Raw genomic sequence first — 22,383 nt, forward strand, 5'->3', positions numbered from 1 at the left:
ATTAGAAGATTGTGCTCTTCTGAGATCAATTCTTGAGGAGGAAATCAACAGTTTCATGTTTTAGCCTTCAAATCTAAACCTAATAATTACAGGTAAAAACAGAAATTTGATGGGTTGTCTGTAACTTGAAATAGCTCATGGACTGTCTAATTCGACTATTTGATTTTACAAATTAAGAAACTGAGATCTATCTCAGATTTACTGTATTGTGCATGGTACAAATTTTCAGCTGTTTCTTGCTATATGTAATGTCACCTTCAGCTGCATGTATTTATTTTACTCTGGAGATTGGAAGTTCATCTGGATTAGGCAAAATGCCATTGACATCATAATCACAGTTGGATCTTTGTTACCACAAGTCAGATTCCTGCTCAAAGAATTCATAGTTTAATGTAATAACACAGACTCTAGCCATCTTGAAAATACTTACTGATGCTCAAATGCTCAAAAGCACATCATTCCGCACCATGCATAATCTTTCACCACAATTACTGGAGAAAAATCTCAATAAATAATGTGTACCAATAGGGTTCATACAATTGCTTCTTTATTTTTCAGGAGAGGATATTAGTTATAATGGTGCAGTCTGAATAATAATCACTTATTTGTATGCTTGCTTTTTAAATTGAGGTAGCTAGTATACATATGAAACTTCATGAAATTATGTAAAGAAGCACATACACTCTCAGGTGCTCTATTTTCATTTCCTTTTGCATCTGTCTGCACAGTCTTGGGGAAAGGGCAAAAAGTAGGCAGAACCTTGGAATATAATGAACTTAGTGATATAATAGGTGGCATTTTCTCCTGTTTGTTCTTATGTACCGGGTATTACTTTAAAAGAGATAGAAAAAAACAATCATTATATTATACAAGACACAATACCAGCTTCTTACCTCATAATGTTGGAAATATCTTCAGCATGGGAATCACTGCACAAAGGGTTGGCTATGATCAGGCATGCCTCTGCAGATTCCACCTACCATTCAAGATCAGACAGCAGCCATCTTGTTAATTACGTGGGACATGCTCTGGTCTTCCCCTTTCGGGTTTTCTTAGAATTTTGTAATAAAATTGCTAACAAAAAAGAGGACACACTTCGGAATGAGTTGTAATTAGGCTGTCTTTTACGATTGTTGTTCTGCAAATGCTGCAAGGGGCAAGGGGTGCAGCTGATGGTCCAGGGCACAGGGTCTGTGACACAAGTGAAAGATTGCTTTCAAGTGGGTAAAATGCAGTTATATTTTTCTTACAACCCAAAACCATTGTTTGATGCCTAGTGATAAGCCATAAGACCTTTATAAGCAATTGTCTATGTATTTACTTGTCTTTCAGGACAGCAAAGAACAGAGGAAATGGGAGTCTACGTGGCTCACAGGAAGCAGTTATTAAATATTGGCGGAGTGTGAATTTCAAAGTTCTAGAAAATTATTGAAGGGGCTCTTACAGTACTAAATTGCAGAAATAAGAAAGATTTTTCTGAGTCAGTCATTTTCTGCTTCAGTTCTTCATGTTTTCTCTGTAGATCTTGGTTTTATACAAATTTTTCTGTTTGTTGATTCTCCAAGACAGAGAACATGACAGGGAGCTGCATTTGATCTTAAGCCAAACCTGTTTAGAGGTTGGCTGTTGCTCATTATTTTTAGTCCCAAATTTAATGGGATTTCTACTATTTTCCTTTATGTTTTTCCTATTGGAAAGCATATTCATGCATTTGGGAGGAGAAGTTGATTAAAGCTGACAGACTTAGAGATCTGCCTTCTGGTAAGAATTCTATTTGTGTGGTAAGATCAAACACATCTTGCTATCCATACCTTTTTCGGATCTCTTAGGCTGATAAAATAAAACTGATTTAGATAGAGAATTTTGTGAAATAAATAATTTAAATATAAGTGATGGCAAACAGTGAGGTCTGCTTCACATTTGTCAAATCAGATTTGGAGGTCAATTACTACACCTCATTTATGATTGTTTTTAAAGTTGAGGAAATCATATTTTCCACCAATTAAAGAAGCTCATACAATATCTTTTCAAAAAACAATATATCCTATCATTTTAATTGTTGCAACTTTGGAAAACTACAAGAAAAAAAAACAACTAGATCTTACCACAACTCGCCTCAGATCCTCCCACTTCATTGCAGATCCAGAAATGAATGTTGTGTAGGCCAAGTAGCATTTAAATATGGTTTCAAGTTCCAAAGAAGGAGGGGTCCTGGACAAAAAGAATGTGGCAGCAATGCAGGAAAAAAGTTGATTGACTCTGGGTTTAGAGATTTTTTTTTTTAATTGCATTTTAGGTTTTGGGGTACATGTGAAGAACATGCAAGATTGTTGCATAGGTACACACATGGCAGTGTGATTTGCTGCCTTCCTCCCCTTCACCTATATCTGGCATTTCTCCCCATGCTATCTCTCCCCAACTCCCCACCCCCAGCTGTCCCTCCCCTATTTCCCCCCAACACACCCCAGTGTGTAGTGCTCCCCTCCCTGTGTCCATGTGTTCTCATTGTTCAACACCCACCTATGAGTGAGAACATGCAGTGTTTGATTTTCTGCTCTTGTGTCAGTTTACTGAGAATGATGGTTTCCAGGTTCCTCCATGTCCCTATAAAGGACACGAACTCATCGTTTTTGATGAGATTTTTATAACTTATATAGTGCATTTAGTAGAATCCCTCATTGTAATATGAAAAAAAATCAAGTTAATTTTTAAAAATGTAATTACTAATGATGAACAGGTTCATTATTTAGTTTAAAAAACTGAGTTACTAAAACAGGCACAATATTTAAAAATAGTTATAAATTTAATAAAATGGCTTTTAAATATAGAAAACAAAAATGAAAAAAACTAGAGGGAGAAATTGATGAATCTGACACTGTCATGAGAGATTTTGACATATCTTTTTAAACTATTGATAGAGCAAGCAGAAAACAATTATCATGGATCTTGAACACACGTGTTTGATATTTATAAATTCTGCAAAGAACATTAAGAGGAAATAATTTTTATAAAGAATACACAAATATTTATTAAAATGGCACTTTACTTGACAGATAATGAAAGCCTCAACACATTACAAAACATAGTTATTATATATAGTGATCTTTGATCACAATATAATTAATTTAGAAGTTAACCAAAACACAAACAAAAATAGTTTTCATATTTAGAAATTTAAAAAAAATAGATTGCTAGAAATCTATGGGCTAAGAAGAAATTACAACAATTCTTTATCATTATTCTCATAAATAAATTATGTTGAAAATATTAAACATGTATTTTTCAGAGTAACATAGCTTTAGAGACATACTAGAATAAGATTAAGGAAATAAGAAGAAAATAAATAATAAAAACAAGAATAAGAAACAATGAAAAAGGGATAAAAAGATAAAACAGAAAAGATAAGCCACATGAAAAGTCAGTTCTTTGAAAAATAACCTAGCATAATAGGCAACAGTTTGGTAAAGTTAATAAAGAAAGAAGAAAAGACAAAAATGATGTAAATATTGAATAAAGAAAATATAATACATATAAAGCCAAAGTAGATATAAAAAATCATAAAAGTAGACAGCAAATAATTAAATGTTAACAGCTCTGAAAACTTAGATAAAATGAACAAATTACTTAAAAATATATCTTACCAGAACTAACTCGATAAGAAAGAAAAAGCCTAAACAGCCCTAAAAAATAAATTGAAGCTGTAGTTTAAAATCTCTCAAAACACAACAAAAACAAACACATACACAAACCTACACAACCAAACACACTCCCTGCCAATAAAACGTGGAAAACTACTAGTTCTACATGGTTTCACATTTAACTTCTACCATACTTTAAAGTAACACAGAATCCCACTTTTATACAAAGCCTTTCAAAGACATTAAAAATACGAAATAGCTCCTAACCAATACTAAAAATGACAAAATAATCATTTATCAAAAATATCAATGTGATTCATCACATTAACAATTTAAAAACAACAATTATATAATCATCTCACATGCAGAGACAAATTGATAGAAATATTTCTTCACAGTTAAGAAATACAATTCATGGTATATTAGAAATAGAAGATAATATTTTTAATCCAACAAATATCTTTAAAATAAAAAGATATCTTTAATAAAAGAAAGGGTTTTTTTTTTAAAAAAATGAGAAGAAAAGATACCATCACTGTTGTATTTCAACATTATATTTCATTTCTCAGCAATCATATTATTTCAGATAAAGATAGTTTATTTCCTTCTTTTCAATCCTTATGTGTATAATGTGTCTTTATTTTAAAGACTTATTTATAAAGATTTATAAATCCTGATTTTTAAAATATTTATTTATAAAGATTTATAAATCTTGATTTATAAAGATTTATTTTATAAAGATGATAAAATAAAGATAAATTTTCAATATAAATAATTATAATTATACAAATATAAATAATTATAAAAATAATATAAATATAATTATTTACATGGAAACCCCTAATATTACTACAGAAAAAAATAAAATTTATGTGGTTAGATATAAAAACTAATATACAAAATTTAATTGTGTTTTTCCTGTATAAAAGCAAACAACTAGTAAATCCAACTGGAAGATATTACTTTCACTAATATCAGAAAATACCAAGTACGTAGAAATAAAAGCTAGTAAGCTCTCTACCTGAGAAATTATACCATATTTTTAAGGGATACTAAATTAGAACTAAATAAATGAATAACTCCAGTATAGTAAAAGTTGGGAAGAGTTTGTAGCCCTAAGTAGTCAATGCTGCATCTAAAGTTTTGATTAGATTTTCATTAAATTTTGGCAGTTTTCCTTAATAAGATAATATACATGATAAAATAATCTTAAAATTTATATAAAATATAAAGGGCCAAGGAAAGCTTATCAACTATCAAAAAACAAAATGAAAGGTAAAAAGACTTGCCCTATAGATATACAGGACTAGATATAAAGTAATTAAAAGACTATAGCACTAATACAGAGATAGAGAAATTAATGAAGATTTATACAGTTATAAATCTTGATTTATAGGCCGGGCGCGGTGGCTCAAGCCTGTAATCCCAGCACTTTGGGAGGCCGAGGCGGGTGGATCACGAGGTCGAGAGATCGAGACCAACCTGGTCAACAGGGTGAAACCCCGTCTCTACTAAAAATACCAAAAATTAGCTGGGCATGGTGGCGCGTGCCTGTAATCCCAGTTACTCAGGAGGCTGAGGCAGGAGAATTGCCTGAACCCAGGAGGCGGAGGTTGCGGTGAGCCGAGATCGCGCCATTGCACTCCAGCCTGGGTGACAAGAGCGAAACTCCGTCTCAAAAAAAAAAAAAAAAAAAAGAAAAAAAAATCTTGATTTATGTTTATTATGAAGATAAACAAATTATTGTAAATAATTATAATAACACAAATATAAATACTTATACAATTAATTATAAATATAATTATTTACATGGAAACCCTTAATAATACTACAAAAAAATAAAGTTTATGTGGTTAGAAAAAGATTAATATACAAAATTAATTACAAGATTAATATGTACAATTTCTATATAAAATAGAAAGTACACTATTCATAGTGGTGGCATGTCAGATCAGTCAGGAGAGAGAAGGGTTTTTCAATAGCTGACATTGACAAAATAATTACATTTGTATGGAATAAGGTAAAAACTTTATAAATGTATCTTACTCCACAAAAAGTTCTAAATGAATTAGACTTAAATGACAAAAATAAAAATTTAAAATTATTGGTAGGAAATGTAGTTCAACATATTTTAAACAATGGAATGGGGAAAGAATTTCTAAATAAAGACAAGAAGTGCTTTAATATAATAGAAAATATTCAATATTTGGCTATAATAATAGCATCAGAAGACATAGTATTCAGTAAAAAGGCAAATTATAAACTGGAAGAAGAAATTGCAATTCCCACAACTGACTAAGAATTAGTGTAAATAACGTATTACATATTCCTGAAATTAAATCGCAAAAACCACACTGAATAGTTAAGTAAAAAAATAAATAGGCAAAACATATGAATGAGTATGTCATGAAAAGAGAAAGGATGTGTGACTAATAAACATGGTGAAGCTCCACATCTGTAGTGATAAAGGGCATATAAATCAAAACCACAGGAAGGTTCCATTTTACATTGATTTTATTGCAAAGATTAAAAAATATAACCATACCAATTGTTAGAAAGAATGTAAATATATAGATATGTGAAGTCTCTTACACATTTCTGAAAAGCTTGCAAAATGGTGTAATAACTTGGAAAAATGCCTAAAAATGAATAATCACATACTTAACACTATTAAGCACACACACGTACAAGCACACTGATAACAAAATTATTTCCAATTGCAAAATTTAGAGATAACCCCAGTCACACCAAAAGAAGTGTGGAACTGAGGAAAATGAATATTACCAACAAGAAAAATCAATTAACTACAGCAACACTAAAAAATATGAAAGCATCTTAGTAATATAAAGTGAATAAAACCTAACCCCCCAAATATTACCCTGGTATGGTATTCCCTCTATAAAGTTAACATATCTAAAGTAAAATGCACATTTTGGGTGTGTATATAGATTCAACAAAACATAGGAGTAAGAAAGAATGATAGTGATATTTAAAAAATTGACAGTAGGTTGAAATATGGAGAGGATCATACAGTTAGATATGGGTTATTGTCCTAAATTTCATCTTGGTGGTGAGTTTATGCATTGGTGCTTACATTATTAAAAATAAGTATTAACATAAATAACCAAAATGTGCTTATATATAAGCCAATTAAAGAAGAAAACTAAATCTTAGTAGAAAATATAGTTCAACATATTTTAAACACTGGGATAGGGAAATATTTTCTAAACAAAAACCAAGAAGTGATTAAATATAATAGAAAATTTGATTGTAATAATGATAAAAACTTTTAAATATCACAAAAACCTGCAATATTCAGTTAAAAGGCAAATAAATTATCAACAGGAAGAAGAGATTTGCAATTCTCATAACTGATGAAGAATCATGTCATCCCTCTACTCACAGTACTCCAACAATCAGAACTGACACAGAGAAAATTACCTTTCTTAAAGTCAAGTCTCTACAATGGACTCAAGACACCTTTATCATCTGGCCCACTACCAACTGCAATATTTTCAAATACTCTGAAGTTATCAGTCCTTTGGAGTGAAGCTTCCTCTTTTTCCTTAGAACACTTTGCATTCAGTATGTAATGTAGGACCATCAGCATATGTGGACAAGTGAGAGCTCTGTGCATGTTTGCATACATAAAATATTAACAGAACTGAGAGCTTATACTTTCAAGAACAATAAATTAGGTAACTTCAGCCACCTCCCTACTGAGGATATATAAAAAAGCTGAATGAAATATTAAAAATGTCTCCTAAGAAATCATCCATGATATAAGCAGACAATGAAGGATTATCAGGCCAAAATCAGAAAAATCGAGTGAAGATCAATTTTCTTCCCATGAAGACATTTCATAATTTAGAAGACTCAGCTTCCAAACTGAGATAATATTTGTTGGTCACACACGTCAAAGGACAAAAAAGTGCAGTTCCCCTGACATACAAAATGAAGGGTTTGATATCTTTTCCAAAATATAAGCTGGCATAACAAAAGCGTAGAAGCAAAGAAGAAAGGTAAAATGGAATAATCTAGCTTTTAAATGGGCTGTCATTCTGAGTTTGTCACCTGGGAAGTAAAGAGAGCTTCAAGCATTGTGCTTAGATTAAGATGGTCCTGGGCAGAAGTGCCCTGTTTTACTTCACAAAAGTAAAAAAAAAAAAAAATACACTCTCTGGAAGAATGTAACATCGTCTTTCTAAGTTCATGGTGTTTCCATGTATAATTGTGCAATACAGGAATCAGTGCATAATGTTACGACAATAGGCACACAAAGAAAACAAGACGGTATGGGTAACATCCAGCAGAAGCAATGGCCAGTAAAACCAAAGACATGAGCCATTCAATTATCAACACTAGCTACAGTATAACTATGCTTCTTTGCAGCCCCTTTGCTTTACTGAGAGCCTCTGTAAGTCACCACCTTAAATCTTTTTGTCATCTAATTTAGATGACAGGATCCTGGACATAGAGCTGTGTTGAAGGAAACTCTACCACAACTATAGATTGTGATAACTTCTTCAAAGGAAATAAAAGAGTAATGAGATAGAAGGAAATTAGAGAACACCAATTTAGATAGAATGCATAGGGAATGCCTCTCTGTTGAAGAATGGGAATAACTGGTCATATCAAGGGAGAAGAGCTTTAGAGCACAAAGAACAAACCAATAAAGTGACTTTTAGAGAAATTTTGAGAAGACAAGATTTAACTATGAATAGGGTTGTGAGAGTGGAGAAAAAATAGTAGAAATAGAATTAGGATTTATATGAGAGACAAAATTAATGGTATTGATGAAATTGTATATAAGGTTTGAGGGAGACAGGAGTATCAGAGACATATTCAGTTTTCTGTTTTAAGGAAATATATTAATCAGGTCTCATTTACTAGGATATAAAATGTTGTTTGCCTTCTTTTATTTTTGTATGCTTGCCTTTGAGATGGAAAGGGGAGCACAAGATTATGAGTGCACTTTTGAGAATGTTGAGCTTGATGGGCCTCCATAAAACTACAGTGAAAATATCCGGAAGGCAATAAGTTGTATAAATATAAGAAGCCACAAAGAATGTCTAATAAAAGATGTAAATTTTCAGAGTTATCAGAGTATAGATGAAATTAACAAATTCTAGATAGATACTTTCTACATTTTAACCATTAAAAATTTTATTCATTATCTTGGTTAAGTAAATATAATAATGCATGTTAGTTTATACAAATGCAAAGGTAGATAAAACATGTCACATATCTAATGATTTCCCCTCTATCTCAATTGGATTATAATAATTAGTTTCTCATCCCTAATTTTAGCACTTTTTGTTTTTACTGTTTGCTAACAAAAAATTCAAACAATGCACAAATTGCTAGAAAGATGGGCACAGTGATGCTACTTAAACAGAATTCTTGGCTTGCAGTAACATCATAGTGATTCAAACTGCTGTTGGTTATTATATATATGAAGGCTCAAATTTATGGTGAATTGAACATGTCATAATGTGAAAGCGGAGTGCTCAGCTACACAGTGCATGAAGATGGAGGCCATCCCATATACAATCCTGCATAAGATCAAAATATCATTTCAAATCTGGCTGACTTATTTAATGAATGATTAAGAATTTGAGAAAAATAAAGAAGTTAATTCTCTACACTTCAGGCAAAAGCAATTCCATGGATCTTAAATTCCAAAAATTACAATCTAGGAACACAAAAGTGGTAGAGGAATGTGTGCTTAATTCTAAAACAGAGAGGCCAGAGAATTTCAGAAAAGCAAAGTGCCAAAAAGAATGAGCTGACTGGAGTGCATGCAAATCAAACACTTCTGTAAGAAAATAAAAACACAGAAGAAATTAAATGGTGAAAGCAAAAAGAATAACATGTATAACATATAAAACAAAAGGACTAGTATCAACATATATTGAGTAGAAAAGTCAATAAAGCAAGAGGTAATTCACCTAAAAGGAGGGAATGAAAGAAAGAAAGGGAAATTTCAAAAAGAACAGCCAACAGTCAAAACATAAATGAGCCGGGCGCGGTGGCTCAAGCCTGTAATCCCAGCACATTGGGAGGCCGAGGCAGGTGGATCGCGAGGTCAAGAGATCGAGATCATCCCGGTCAACATGGTGAAACCCCGTCTCTACTAAAAATACAAAAAATTAGCTGGGCATGGTGGCGTGTGCCTGTAATCCCAGCTACTCAGGAGGCTGAGGCAGGAGAATTGCCTGAACCCAGGAGGCGGAGGTTGCGGTGAGCCGAGATCGTGCCATTGCACTCCAGCCTGGGTAACAAGAGCAAAACTCCATCTCCAAAAAAAAAAAAACATAAATGAGTCCATCTCACTAAACAGAAAATTATAAAATGAAAACGTAAGAAATCATTTTATATACTTAAACTATACCTAAAATCTTTCTTTACTAAATATGTATTTCCCAGTGCTTGACAAAATATTTGACTTAGACTCTGCTAGGGAAAGATAGACTGAATAGAACAAAAACACCATCAAGAACAATCATTTCTCCATTGATTTGAGCTTCACATTTCTAATTCTGAGAATTAACAGAATAATAATTATAAAGTGCACCAGGCTTTTGCAGAAGATTGAAGTAATGTCTGATAATAATGTGTAGAGTAACGTAAATGCCAAATAATAATCACTTAAATCATACTAGTACCTATGCAGAAAAAACATCTGACAAGATATATTTCAAAATATTTGCAGAGATTAGCTGTGGTCATGATATTCCTTTTCCTTTTCCTTTTGTTTATGATCCATTCCTAAATGTTCTATAAATATTGTGAAGGTAATTTTCTTGCAATAAAAACATTCACATATATTTTAAGTATTAATTTAGAACCATGAGCCATACAGATATACTTACTCTCCCAGGAAAACAATTTCGGTGTTGATTTCTCCTGACTTGTGGTGGAGGAAATTCCTCAGGAAAGCAGTCACACTGTCCACCGTGATGTTTCCACAGACCACAATGAACCTAGACAGCAAGAACAGGTGGGGTGGATCATCTGAGAAACACAAACACCTTCCTGTCAGCACATAGAGCTGGACAATTAGCTTAAACTTGGTTTTCAATAAATGTGGTATTTGCATCATCCAGATTTTAAACATAGAAACACTAAGGACTGCATTTCTAATACAAAAGAAACATCAGACATTCATAGTCTTTTATCTCATCTCAAGTAGAATATGACTCCAAACATTTAAATTGCACTTAGCTTTTTAAGAATGCAAGAGTAGCTATCATTATTGCTAGATATTTCACATGTATTTATAGCTTATAATAGACTTTTAATTCAATTTTTCGTTTGATTCTCAGTTGTCTGATATGGAGTTTTTGTTGTTGTTGTTTGTTTGTTTTTCTTGAGAAGCAGCAAAGTTCATCATTTTTTCCACAGCCAAATACCATGGCTGGGAAAGCAACACATTCCAGGTTGTTTCAGCTTATTTTCCACATGTACAAATACCCAGTAGTTACAAAAATGTGAGCCCAGTGGAGAGACACTGAAGACAGGTGCAGAACTCTATGCACATAGTTTTTGTTATGAAAAATTTTCTTAGATTTAATGCATTTAAAGGAGCTATTTTTCTCCTATTAATCATTGAAGAAAACTGAAAACATGATTTTAGCCTAAGTTAATGTTAAAGTTCCCAGACCTTATCGACTGATTTAGTATGTGCCCCATAGGCCTTTCCTGAGGCAAATGAGGTCAGATTTTGGCTTATCTAGGTAAATTCATTGCTTATTATTATTTATTTTTTGTTCATTTACTCATATTTTTCTTTTTCCCTTTATAGTCCTAGATCAGTTATAGTTTTCATCCAACTGTATTAAGAGGCTGCTTCAGAGGAGTCTGTCTCCATTATGCCTCTTTCATTACAGCAGACAGGAACTAAATTTTAAAAAGGATCACATCTAATTTAAGATCTCCATTTCATTCTTTTTGTCTTAGATGGGAAAAAAGCCAAATGGAAACTAAGGTAACATAAATCCACAAAATAAATATTATAAAAACAACTCCATTTCATTTTCCTCCTGAGAACACATGGCTGTGGCATGGAGAAGAAAAAAAAATTAGTCATCTAAGAGGCGCTGTAGAAGAGAAGGTAGAAACTTCTAAACATGCTGGCAAATTTTCATCCATAAATGAGCCCCAGATGGTTTAGTGGAGCTTTGGCTAAGAAAATGGAATGAAATTAATTATTTTAAATTGGAATCATGGCTTTATTCTGATGTAAAGTTAGCTGTAAATTACCCATATAAGGAAAATGAGTAAGACAATTGGTAATGGCTGTAGGGGACGTGTTAGTGATAATGAATGTACAAATAGTGCCATAATCAATAATATTTATTAACAACGAATTACAGCATTATCTGTAATTTTAGTTGACTTAGTGTTCTTATGAGCATCTATGTAGTGGTTTGTATCAATTAGCAAATATCATTTTCTTATGGTCTTTAGTTTAGCATAGTTCTTTTTAGTGAATGACGGATGTTACTGATATATTTAACTTGGATTCTACAGCTAAGCTAGATAATAGATGTCTAGAACGAGATATGTGGCTAACAGAATTTCTCAAACTGTAGAAATTTTACTTAAAACACGACTTACTTCTTTCCTTTGAGTGCTTTATAGGAACTGGTGTATTTCCTCTTATTGGCAAACAGTTCCACCATTTCAGGTATAAAGTTCGCAAATAATATCTAAAATTGATCAGTAAATAAAACCTTAGGTCTTGTTATTTTGATGAATACTCCAAATATTTCAAGATTAGAAAGGAAAAATAGGGTATATAAAACTTTCTGTCATCTAAGAGCACATAATAGCATGTTAACCATGTTAGCATTGACCCTGTTTTTCTTCCTTATATCAGCCTTTGGATTTTGTTAAAATTTAATATAAGGCTTTTATGCATTCAAAATGATGAAAGCAAACAAAAGTGGCAAGGTGACTTTCCCACGTGTCTTATCCTTTTGCAACTTTTTTTGTTTGTTTGTTTTCATTGTTGAAGCAGTGTCTCAGTTTGTCTCCCAGGCTGGAGCATAGCAAGATCTGGGCTCACTGCAACCTCAGCCTCCCAGGTTCAAGTGATTCTCCTGCCTCAGACTTCCAAGTGGCTAGGACTACAAGTGTCCACCACCATGTCCAGCGGATTTGTGTATTTTTAGTAGAGATAGGGTTCCCCATGTTGGCCAGGCTGGTGTTGAACACCTGATCTCAGGTGATCCACCTGCCTTGGCCTCCCAAAATGCTGGGATTACAGCCATGAGCCACCACACCTGGCCCTCCTTTTATCACTTTTAACTTCCTTTCTCCCTTTGACTTTATTCTATTTGGGGCTTGGAAAAATTAAAGCATATGAGACAAAGGAGGATAAAGAGACAATTACTAAAATGAAGGGATGTGAGATGGTGGATGGGTAGATATCAAAAAAGTGGAGACCTCTGTTGTAGTTTTTAAGAAATTGAAATGAAAGTCACTAAAAGAAAAGGAGGCTTTTGCCTTTGCTACATTCATAAGCTGGGCACAGATGTTCACGTCTCTAAAGTTAAATGCTGTTTTGGTGAAAGTTTACTCATTTGGGCTGAGAGAAATGGAATTTTCTTCAGGCTAAATCTCAGTATCCTTCCTTTTTAGAAGAAAGACTTTAATTTTATGGGCAAACTATGGAGGAAGATAGATTTGCTCAAATTAATGTAGAGCCTAATAAGGAAAGTCTGCTTCTTTTGTCTACCATCCTTCATCCCTGGCAACCAGGTAATTTTATCCTGAGTTCCAGGGGATGCAGTTTGGAAAATATGGGATCTGTGCATGTTTTTATTTGCCCTTGACACTTTCCCCAAGTAATGCAACTTTCACTCTTAAACCTAAATTGCTTCATTGATTATCATTAACCAAATGTTTTCTGGTTTATGAAGCTATATTCAAAATATATTAAAAAATATTCTTCACCAAACTCCCCAGGGTAAAGAACATTATGAAGGTCCGTCCTAAGGATGTCTTGGGTACCACATCTCCAAAGCCAACGGTTGATGTTGTCATCATGACCAGGTAAATTGATTCAAAATATGATATAGTCTGTGAATTTCTACCTTTGAGCCAGGGATCACCAAAATTTTCCACCTGTCCAAAGAGAGAATAATCAGGAAAAGTCTCTGAATAGAATCCAAGAAAACATTTTAGAGAATAGGCAAAACATTAGATTAATCGCACTTCATTCAATTCAAATGAAATACTGAGTGGTTTTCAGGTTGCTATGAAGAGTTTCCATAAATGGAAGAGTTTGTAAATCATGGGTAGTAATTGCAAAGTCTTGATTTCCTTAGTTATAATCACTGTCAAAATCTGAGGGGCCTTGTGGCTCCAGCTCAGCATTTGAAAAGCTCCACAGGGGACAGACGCCTCTGTGCTCTCTTTTCAAGTGGGAATAAGCATTGCATCCAGGAGCCAGGGGACTCCAAAGGCTCTCATCTCAGACTGAGCAGTTATGACCTATTCTCACTTTTTAACCAGATTAGGGTTATCATTAAGGAAAGAAACACTTAAATGTGTGCTTCATTTCAGTGAGCTTAAGCACATAGAATGCTAGTATCTAAGGAAAAATAAACATGTTTTCCAGGTAGTTTCCCTCTTTGCATATGGTCCTTTCAGTGATTTAAAAAACAAATTTAAAGATGTTTTTCTCTGATTTCTCCTTTGGGCCTTCACCTTTCAAGAAAACGGAATTTATCAGATTATCTCTTTATATTAGATAAATGAAGTAGCTTAGACATTTATATCATATATAAATTTCTTATAAATGTATGTAAAATATTACATGACATATTATATATTATATATAACATACATTTATATATGTATATAGTTTATAATAAAATATTTATATTTTTTTGTTTTCTCTTTTTAGACCTTTTTTCCTCTTCATCTCACATATTTTCTAGATATTTTCCATTTCCATTTAGCATAGAAGATGATAATATCTTAGAGATGTCTGACTAGGGGAAGTAGGTTTTTTGCTTTGTTGTTAAGAACTGGAATGGAAATTAGAAGCCCTGTGGGTTGCTCAGATATTTGTTCCCTTTTCAAAAGTGACTTGCCAAGTGCTGACCCTTTCTTTAGTTTAAGGAGTATGTTAAGAGTGTGGACTACTATAATATTCCACTCAGAAATAAGAAAGGGATTATATTTCTGTTCAAACTCTCATGGCCAATAATGGATATTGTTGCAAAGTCACTGACTTCTGGAGTCTTCACTATTTTCCAAGACTAGTACATCACAAAAAAACAAAAAACAAATTTAAGTCACACAGATTTAGATCACTCTTATTTATTGGCACAGTTCCCTTTAAGCTAAAATCCCATATTGTCTTTTACAACATCATAATACAGGGATTCGATATTATCCCTACACAACATGTACAAAGGAAAACTAAATTTATTTTAACCTGAAAATACAGTAACCTTTACAATAATTTAAAGAATGCTTTAAATTTTAACTAATTGCCCTTGGGAATAATAGTTTGGTGCTTCGAATCCTTTTCCACTTCCTTAGTATTTCTTTAGTTTATGGAGGAAGGGAGCTGGCAGGCTTCTGTGGGTCTACTTATTTATACTGTTTTTCTTCTTAACCATATTAGCATTGACCCATTAGTCCAAGGTGGGAAATACAGTTAAGATAAAGCATTATGGACTGATGTTAAGAGATTGAATTATTATCTATTTTAACTCCACATTTAAAAACTGAATTTTTATTATTTTAAACTTTGTTTCAACTTTAGATAAGACACACTATGAAGAAGAAGAATATGAGGGCACTCTTTCAACTCCTTTTACCTGCCCATCAACATTTATATTAGTTATATTACTTTCATATTGTGAATCTACATTCTAGTCTGTAATCACTACTACTACTGTACTACTTCTTCTTCTTCTACTTCTTCTTCTTCTTCTTCTTCTTCTTCTTCTTCTTCTTCTTCTTCTTCTTTTGATGGAGTCTCTCTCTGTCACTCAAGCTGGAGTGCAGTGGCATGATCTTGACTCAATGCAACCTCCACCTCCTGGGCTCAAGTAATTCTCCTCCTGAGTAGCTGGGATTACAGGTGCCTGCCACCATGCCCGACTAACTTTTGTATTTTTAGTATAGATGGGATTTCCCAGACTGGTCTGAAACTCCCAACCTTAGGTGATCCACCTACTTTGGCATCCCAAAGCATTGGAATTACAGGCATGAGCCACCAGGCCTGGCCAAAATATCAGGGTTTTTTTTTTTTTTTTTTTTTTTTTTTAGATGGAATCTCACCCTGTCACCAAAGCTGGAGTGCAGTGGTACAATCGCAGCTCACTGCAACCTCCACCTCTCAGGTTAAAGCGATTCTCCTGCCTCAGCCTCTTGAGTAGCTGGAATTAAAGGTGTGTGCCACCATGCCTGGCTAATTTTTTGCATTTTTAGTAAAGACAAAGTTTCACCATGTTAGCTAGGCTGGTCTCAAACTCCTGACCTCCAGTGATGTGCCTGCTTCAGCCTCACAAGTAGCTGAGATTATAGGCACCTGCCATCACACCCGGCTAATTTTTGTATGTTTAGTAGAGATGAGGTTTTGCCATGTTAGCCAGGCTGGTCTCCAGTCCTTGAGCTCCAATGATGTGCCCACCTTTTCCTTCCAAAGTGCTAGGATTACAGGCGTGAGCCACTGCACCCAACCACTACCACTACTTCTTACCATGGCTTCCCCATTCTTCAATTCTCTTTTCATTGATTTTCTATGTGGCTTAATTGTATCATTAAGTTTTAATACAGATTCAAAAGAATCTTGCTGGTGCATTTCGGCTTGCATGCTTTAAATGACAGGACAGGTTATACTTTCTCTTACGCAAACTTTATAGATACTGCCGTATCATCTTCTGGTATTGACCAATATTGCCAGGAAATCTGAAGTTAGTCTCCTTGATTTCCCCCTGTATAGACCTTGCTTTGTTCTGCTTGGATTATCTTTTTATCCCTGAATGTCAGTAACTGCTCCAATATATAATTGGAATTAATAATTTAGAATCATCTCTCCTGGAATATAGTCTATCCTTTACAAGTTCAACACCTTATTTTAAAACACTTTTCTGCTACAATTTGTTCTGTTATTTTCTGTAAGACACTAATGATATTTACAGTAGGTTGAATCAATACTGCCCCTTTTGATGTGTCTTCTTCTTTACATTTGAGTATATTTGAGTATATTTTTTATTTTCCATGTCAAGATTTTTGCTCCAGTCCTGTCCATCACGTTTCTGAATGTGCTTTTTTCAAATTTGTTACATTTTGCTTCCTCTAATGTGGTTTTTAGCACTGTAATACTCTTCTTATTTTTCTCTGATACATTTTGGCCCACTTTCAATTCTTTCTATTGTTTAATAATCCCTTAGTTAAAATATTCTATGAAGGATCATTTTTAGTTTTTCTAAAAAACTTATTTGTATTTTTTTAAATATAAAGGGCGTTTTTTCTCTTAACTTTTCCTTTGTTCTCTTGGACAAATTATCTTAGTTGTTGCTTTCATAATTGTTTTATTTTGTAACTTCCATTATACTAGTTTTGCTCTGCTCCAAAAGTTACTTTTAGCAGAATTTAGGCACAGGTGCCATATTGATTCCTTTCTAGTTAAAATCCATCTTTGAATGATATCATCTTTTAGCTGAAGGATAGTGTGAGAACGGGAAGATGGTGAATAAGGACAACCATAGCTCTTATTTTGGCTTGCCATTTCAAATATCCTCTCGATAAAATCTATTTTATTTGCTTTGGGATCTAGCTCTTTTAGTTTTTAATGTTCTACAAACTGGTACGGTTCAAAGTGGCACCATTTAATTCACAAGCCATCTGACTGCTTCTCCTTTTTTCTGTGCTTACATCCTTGCTGGAGGTCTCCTTTCCTGGGAGACCAGATGTCCAGCAGGGAAACATGCTCACATTCTTGGAGGACTGGAGCAAGAATATGAGGATTTAAGTAGGCCTGGCAGAGCCTGTGTTATACCTGAGAGCACCTGCTGTACATAGGGCGAAACTATTCTTCAGCTAAGGCTGTTGGTGGCCTTGGGAGAGTGGGAAAATTAGAACCTTAGATTTTTCCAAGGAATTAAGACATTTGATTTTTATGTGAGCTCTTTATAAAAGTCAGCCAGTGACAAAAAATAGCAAACAAAAAATGAAAACATAATTAGGTCAAATATAATAATATGCTTGTAGTTGTAGGCCACATTTAGCCTTAGAGCCTCTCATTGAAACGGCTATTAAAGGAAAAAGAAAAAAGTCCTAATGGCTTTTCCTTTGGCATCCTGTGGTGACCAGGAGGTCTCTAGAGGGACACTAACAGCTGCTGCTCCCCTGGTTGACCTGGGACTCTAAGCTTATGAAGATATAGTGCTACATTTTACCTATTGCTGATACCTTTGGAGCTTACTAGGTCTTTCCCTAAGAGTAGGTTTTGAAAGTTGGAAGAGGGAACAGAGATACCTTGATTGTAGGAGACACATATTTGTGAGAATATGAGATAATGAAAACCTGATAACAGAAAGTAAAAAGACACACCTCTCACTGGCTTACAGTGATGGAGACAGGGGCTCAGCAGGTTCCCTTCCATTTTTCAATAAAAGGATGCTGGTAACAACAGACACCACTAGGGATTATGATGAGATGCTTACCAGGTGAATGAATCCTGCCGCTGTGAAACAGGTACTGAGAATTACTGACAACAGTTTGGAAAACTTCACTGAGTTACTAGAGGAAGAAAGACAAAGAGCGGTTGGGTCTCTCTAACAGAGTCCAGAACAACATAAACACCTCATCCTCTAAGATGTTGCTACACAAAATGTGGCTCACGGACCAGAAAGAATGGCATTACCCGAGAACATATTTGAAATGTGGCATCCAAGGCACTACCCCTATCTCCCAATCTGCATTCGTACAAGATTCTCTGCCTGATTCATATACTCATTAGAGGTTGAGAAACGCAGCTCTGAAACTCGCCTAGTCCCGTATGCTTGTTTGGAAAATTTGAATTTTGCTGTGATAGCCACTGGCCTCACATCACTTTTAACAATATATTACACGTGGATCATAGAGATTGTTACATTGTCCAACACAATAATATGCAATGCATTATGCCAGGAATCTAAGGAGTAGAAATCCAGGGAGCAGATTTGCAAAATAAAATTCTGAGCAGAACACAAAAATGTAAAGTCACTCAGACTGCTGAACTGATAACAGGGTCTTTAGGAGAAGAAGGACTAGAGGAGCCCTTGTCAGCTAAGCGGACCCCTAGAGTTTAGCTAAGAGCTCTACGGTTTTCAGGCAGGACCACCTGTCACATAGGAACAGTCTTTCCTCCTCCAGCTTCTTCGTAATTCATAAACACGTAGCAGTGAAATCCACATGGTCTCTAATATTTGATGCTTCTAATTTTACTGTCAAGGTTTGGCAATTTTGAGTGGGTAGCAGACCAAACTGCTGAAAATTTTACAAGTATTGATGCTCAAAGGTAGTTTGGATTACGTTCTTGCTGTTCTCTGGAAATACTTAGGTGGCTGTTTTTCCGTAAGCAATAGTTCACTGCTGCTACTGGGTAACTTACGCTTTAAGGAATTGTGTTATACTCCAAAGCTTGAAGAATTGTTTCTTTTCTTTTTTTTTTTTTTTTTTAACCTAGCCAGGAGACACTGAGTCAAATATGTAGAACCAATGCCTCTGAATTGCTTTGACTTTTTTTTTTTTTGGTGGAGGGACCTAGAGTTAAAACCTAAATAAACTTATATACCATAGCTTTACAAAACAAAGACTAAACCAGCTCTTTAAAATGGTTGCAAAGTTTTCAGCTAATGTAAGATGTAATATAATGGGAGAATGTGAACAAATATTATCTTGTTATTTATAAATATAACTTTATATTTATAAATATTTATAAATATTTTTTATAAATAAATATAAACTCAACTAAATATTATTAGCTGAGAAATTTCATGATCTTTGCACTGAAATTCTGATAAGGCATGTATTGAGTTTGAGGTCCAGTTAATACATTCATTTTCTAATCCAAACTAGTATGTAAGTAGTACTTTGGTCAGGACTACTTACCTGGTCTTGGTGACTCGTAGAATTTGCAAGATTTGAGGGAGTTCTAGCAGTCGCAATGCTCTTAAGAACCTTAAACCTACAAACCAATGGAAAGAAGAAAGCTGTCAAAATCAGAGGGTCACCCCAGAGGGAGCCTACCTTATAACGCCATTGGAATTGCTTGCATTCTTTTTCTCCCTGACATGTTCCAAATCGATTCTCATGTGATAGGTTTAACAGCATAACCTGTAGTTCAAATACTAGCCTTGACACTGTTGTAACCTAAGGCAATCTCCTAGACTTCTCTAGTTCCTTATCTGTAAGATGGGAATGTAAAATGTAGAATGGTGCTATTATAATAGTATCAACTCACAGAGTTGTTGCATCCATATCAAGTATGTAGAAGCATGCCTCACGTATTATGGAGACTATTCATTTTACTCTATTTAACTCTTCTTTAGAATGGAGAGCAAATTTACCCTTAACTACTTAAACTTCTGACTATACAATCTCTATAATATGCTTCACAATGTTTGTACAATGTTTTTCTTTAGGTGGCATGATAATATTAGGAACGAATAGAATTCATATGTATTTTATAGATAATATAATATAAAATTACATGAAACGGATAAAAGCTACATAATATTCATGCACTGTCAACACATCCACCTTAAAGACAAAACACCTAATTAAACAATTAAAATGTCATAGCACATAGGGAGATGCTAACTAGCTTTTAAAGACAAAGGGAGGATTTTCATCTCCCCCTCCCGCGTAAAAGTGCTATGAGGGGAATGGGATGTTGTAGGCTTGGGTCTCACATTGCAAATGCAGCCAATTCCGTCAACAACTATTGAACACCTACTGTGTGCCTGCTGCATTACTAAGTGTTGAAGTAAAAAACTGGTTTCTGCAACTGTATTATAAAACCATACTATTAAGGTGAGAGGTTTTTAAAATGACAGTCAGGCATTAAGAAAAAAATGAAAAATAGATACTTATAAATGAATGCTGAGTTTTTACTTTTTCACAGATATTGCTCCCAATTCCCACAGCACATGTACCTAGCCAATTGCTCTTCAAATAATAAGAAATAAAGGTTGGTGGGATAGTAAAGATGTCTACGATCGAATTCATCTCTAGCCAGAACTTGATCTTGTCATCAGCTGCCATAAACTATGAAATGGAAACAGAATAACACAAATTCTATTACTCTTAAGAATTTAAAAGAGAACACAAGAGATACCATTATCCAGCTATATTTTACTTTTCAACTGGAGCCCCGATCTCCTATTTTACATATATGCAGACACAAATATTTATATGTTATGTAGATGCTTTGGGAGGCCAAGTCAGGCTGATAGCTTGAGGTCAGGAGTTTGAGACCAGCCTGAACAACATGGTGAAACCTTGTCTCTACCAAAAATACAAAAATTAGCTGGTCGTGGTTGCAGGTGCCTGTAATCGCAGGTGCCTGTCATCCCAGCTACCCAGCAGGCTGAAGTAGGAGAACCACTTGAATCTGAGAGATGGAGGTTGCAGTGAGCTGAGAACATGCCACTGTACTCCAGCCTAGGTGACAAAGCAAGACCCTTTCTTCAAAAAAAAGTTATGTTTTTATATATGGCATGCCTATATAGACATACGTGTATGTGTATATTTTATATATACACAGTCTCCCACAAACATGGAATGAATAATGACATTGAAATCTAGATCTAGAACAGGTCTTAATAAATGCTTCTAGAATGAGATAAATATTTAATAAATGAGTATAACAAAATAAAACAAAGATACAAAATTGTTTTCCATATTTATGCTGCATGCATGCCACCGGTGGATCCAAGGACATCTCCAGAGACTTGGTACTAAGTTCTGCTAGCTTGTCATTATTAGCAAAGATGGGAATCCAGTAAGGAAGTCATGGCAATACGATGATGGCATTTAACAAAATAATCATTTTCATATATATATATATATATATATATATATATATGTTATTGCACTTTAGGTTCTGGGGTACATATGCAGAACATACAGGATTGTTGCATAGGTACACACATGGCAATGTGGTTTGCTGCCTCCATCCCTGTCGCCTATCTCTGGCATTTCTCCCTATGTTATTCCTCCCCAACTCCCTATGCCCCACTGTCCCTTTCCTATCCCCCCCGCAACAGACCCCAGTGTGTGATGCTCCCCTCCCTGTGTCCATGTGTTATTGTTCAACATCCACCTATGAGTGAGAACATGCAATGTTTAATTTTCTGTTCTTGTATCAGTTTGCTGAGAATTGTGGTTTCCAGGTTCATCCATGTCCCTATAAAGGACACAAACATCATTTTTTATGGCTGTGTAGTATTTCATGGTCTATATGTGCCACATTTTTCTTGTCTACTCTATCATCAATGGGCATTTGGAATGGTTTCAGGTCTTTGCTATTGTAAACAGTGCCACAATGAACATCTGTGTGTATGTGTCTTTGTAACAGAACAATTTATAATTCTTTGGATATATACCCAGTAATGGGATTGCTGGGTCAAATGGAATTTCTATTTCTAGGTCCTTGAGGAATCGCCACACTGTCTTCCACAATTGATGAACTAACTTATACTCCCACCAATAGTGTAAAAGTGTT

General features: G+C 34.4%; 1 protein-coding gene across 1 annotated transcript in view; it reads right to left on the reverse strand.

Annotated features, from left to right (window-relative positions):
* The window catches only part of KCNU1 (potassium calcium-activated channel subfamily U member 1), a 129,785-nt gene that overhangs the window by 86,864 nt on the left and 20,538 nt on the right, over positions 1 to 22,383 (reverse strand). The window contains exons 5-12 of the mRNA XM_010348739.3: positions 20,813 to 20,924; positions 19,767 to 19,842; positions 18,338 to 18,413; positions 13,602 to 13,772; positions 12,261 to 12,352; positions 10,514 to 10,624; positions 2,106 to 2,211; positions 894 to 976 (exon numbers count right to left, since the gene is read on the reverse strand). Coding sequence (XP_010347041.1) covers positions 894 to 976; positions 2,106 to 2,211; positions 10,514 to 10,624; positions 12,261 to 12,352; positions 13,602 to 13,772; positions 18,338 to 18,413; positions 19,767 to 19,842; positions 20,813 to 20,924 — 827 coding nt within the window. The remainder of the gene's footprint in view (positions 1 to 893; positions 977 to 2,105; positions 2,212 to 10,513; positions 10,625 to 12,260; positions 12,353 to 13,601; positions 13,773 to 18,337; positions 18,414 to 19,766; positions 19,843 to 20,812; positions 20,925 to 22,383) is intronic.

Source organism: Saimiri boliviensis, chromosome 13 (assembly GCF_048565385.1).
Source record: "Saimiri boliviensis isolate mSaiBol1 chromosome 13, mSaiBol1.pri, whole genome shotgun sequence".
Lineage (NCBI taxonomy): Eukaryota > Metazoa > Chordata > Mammalia > Primates > Cebidae > Saimiri > Saimiri boliviensis.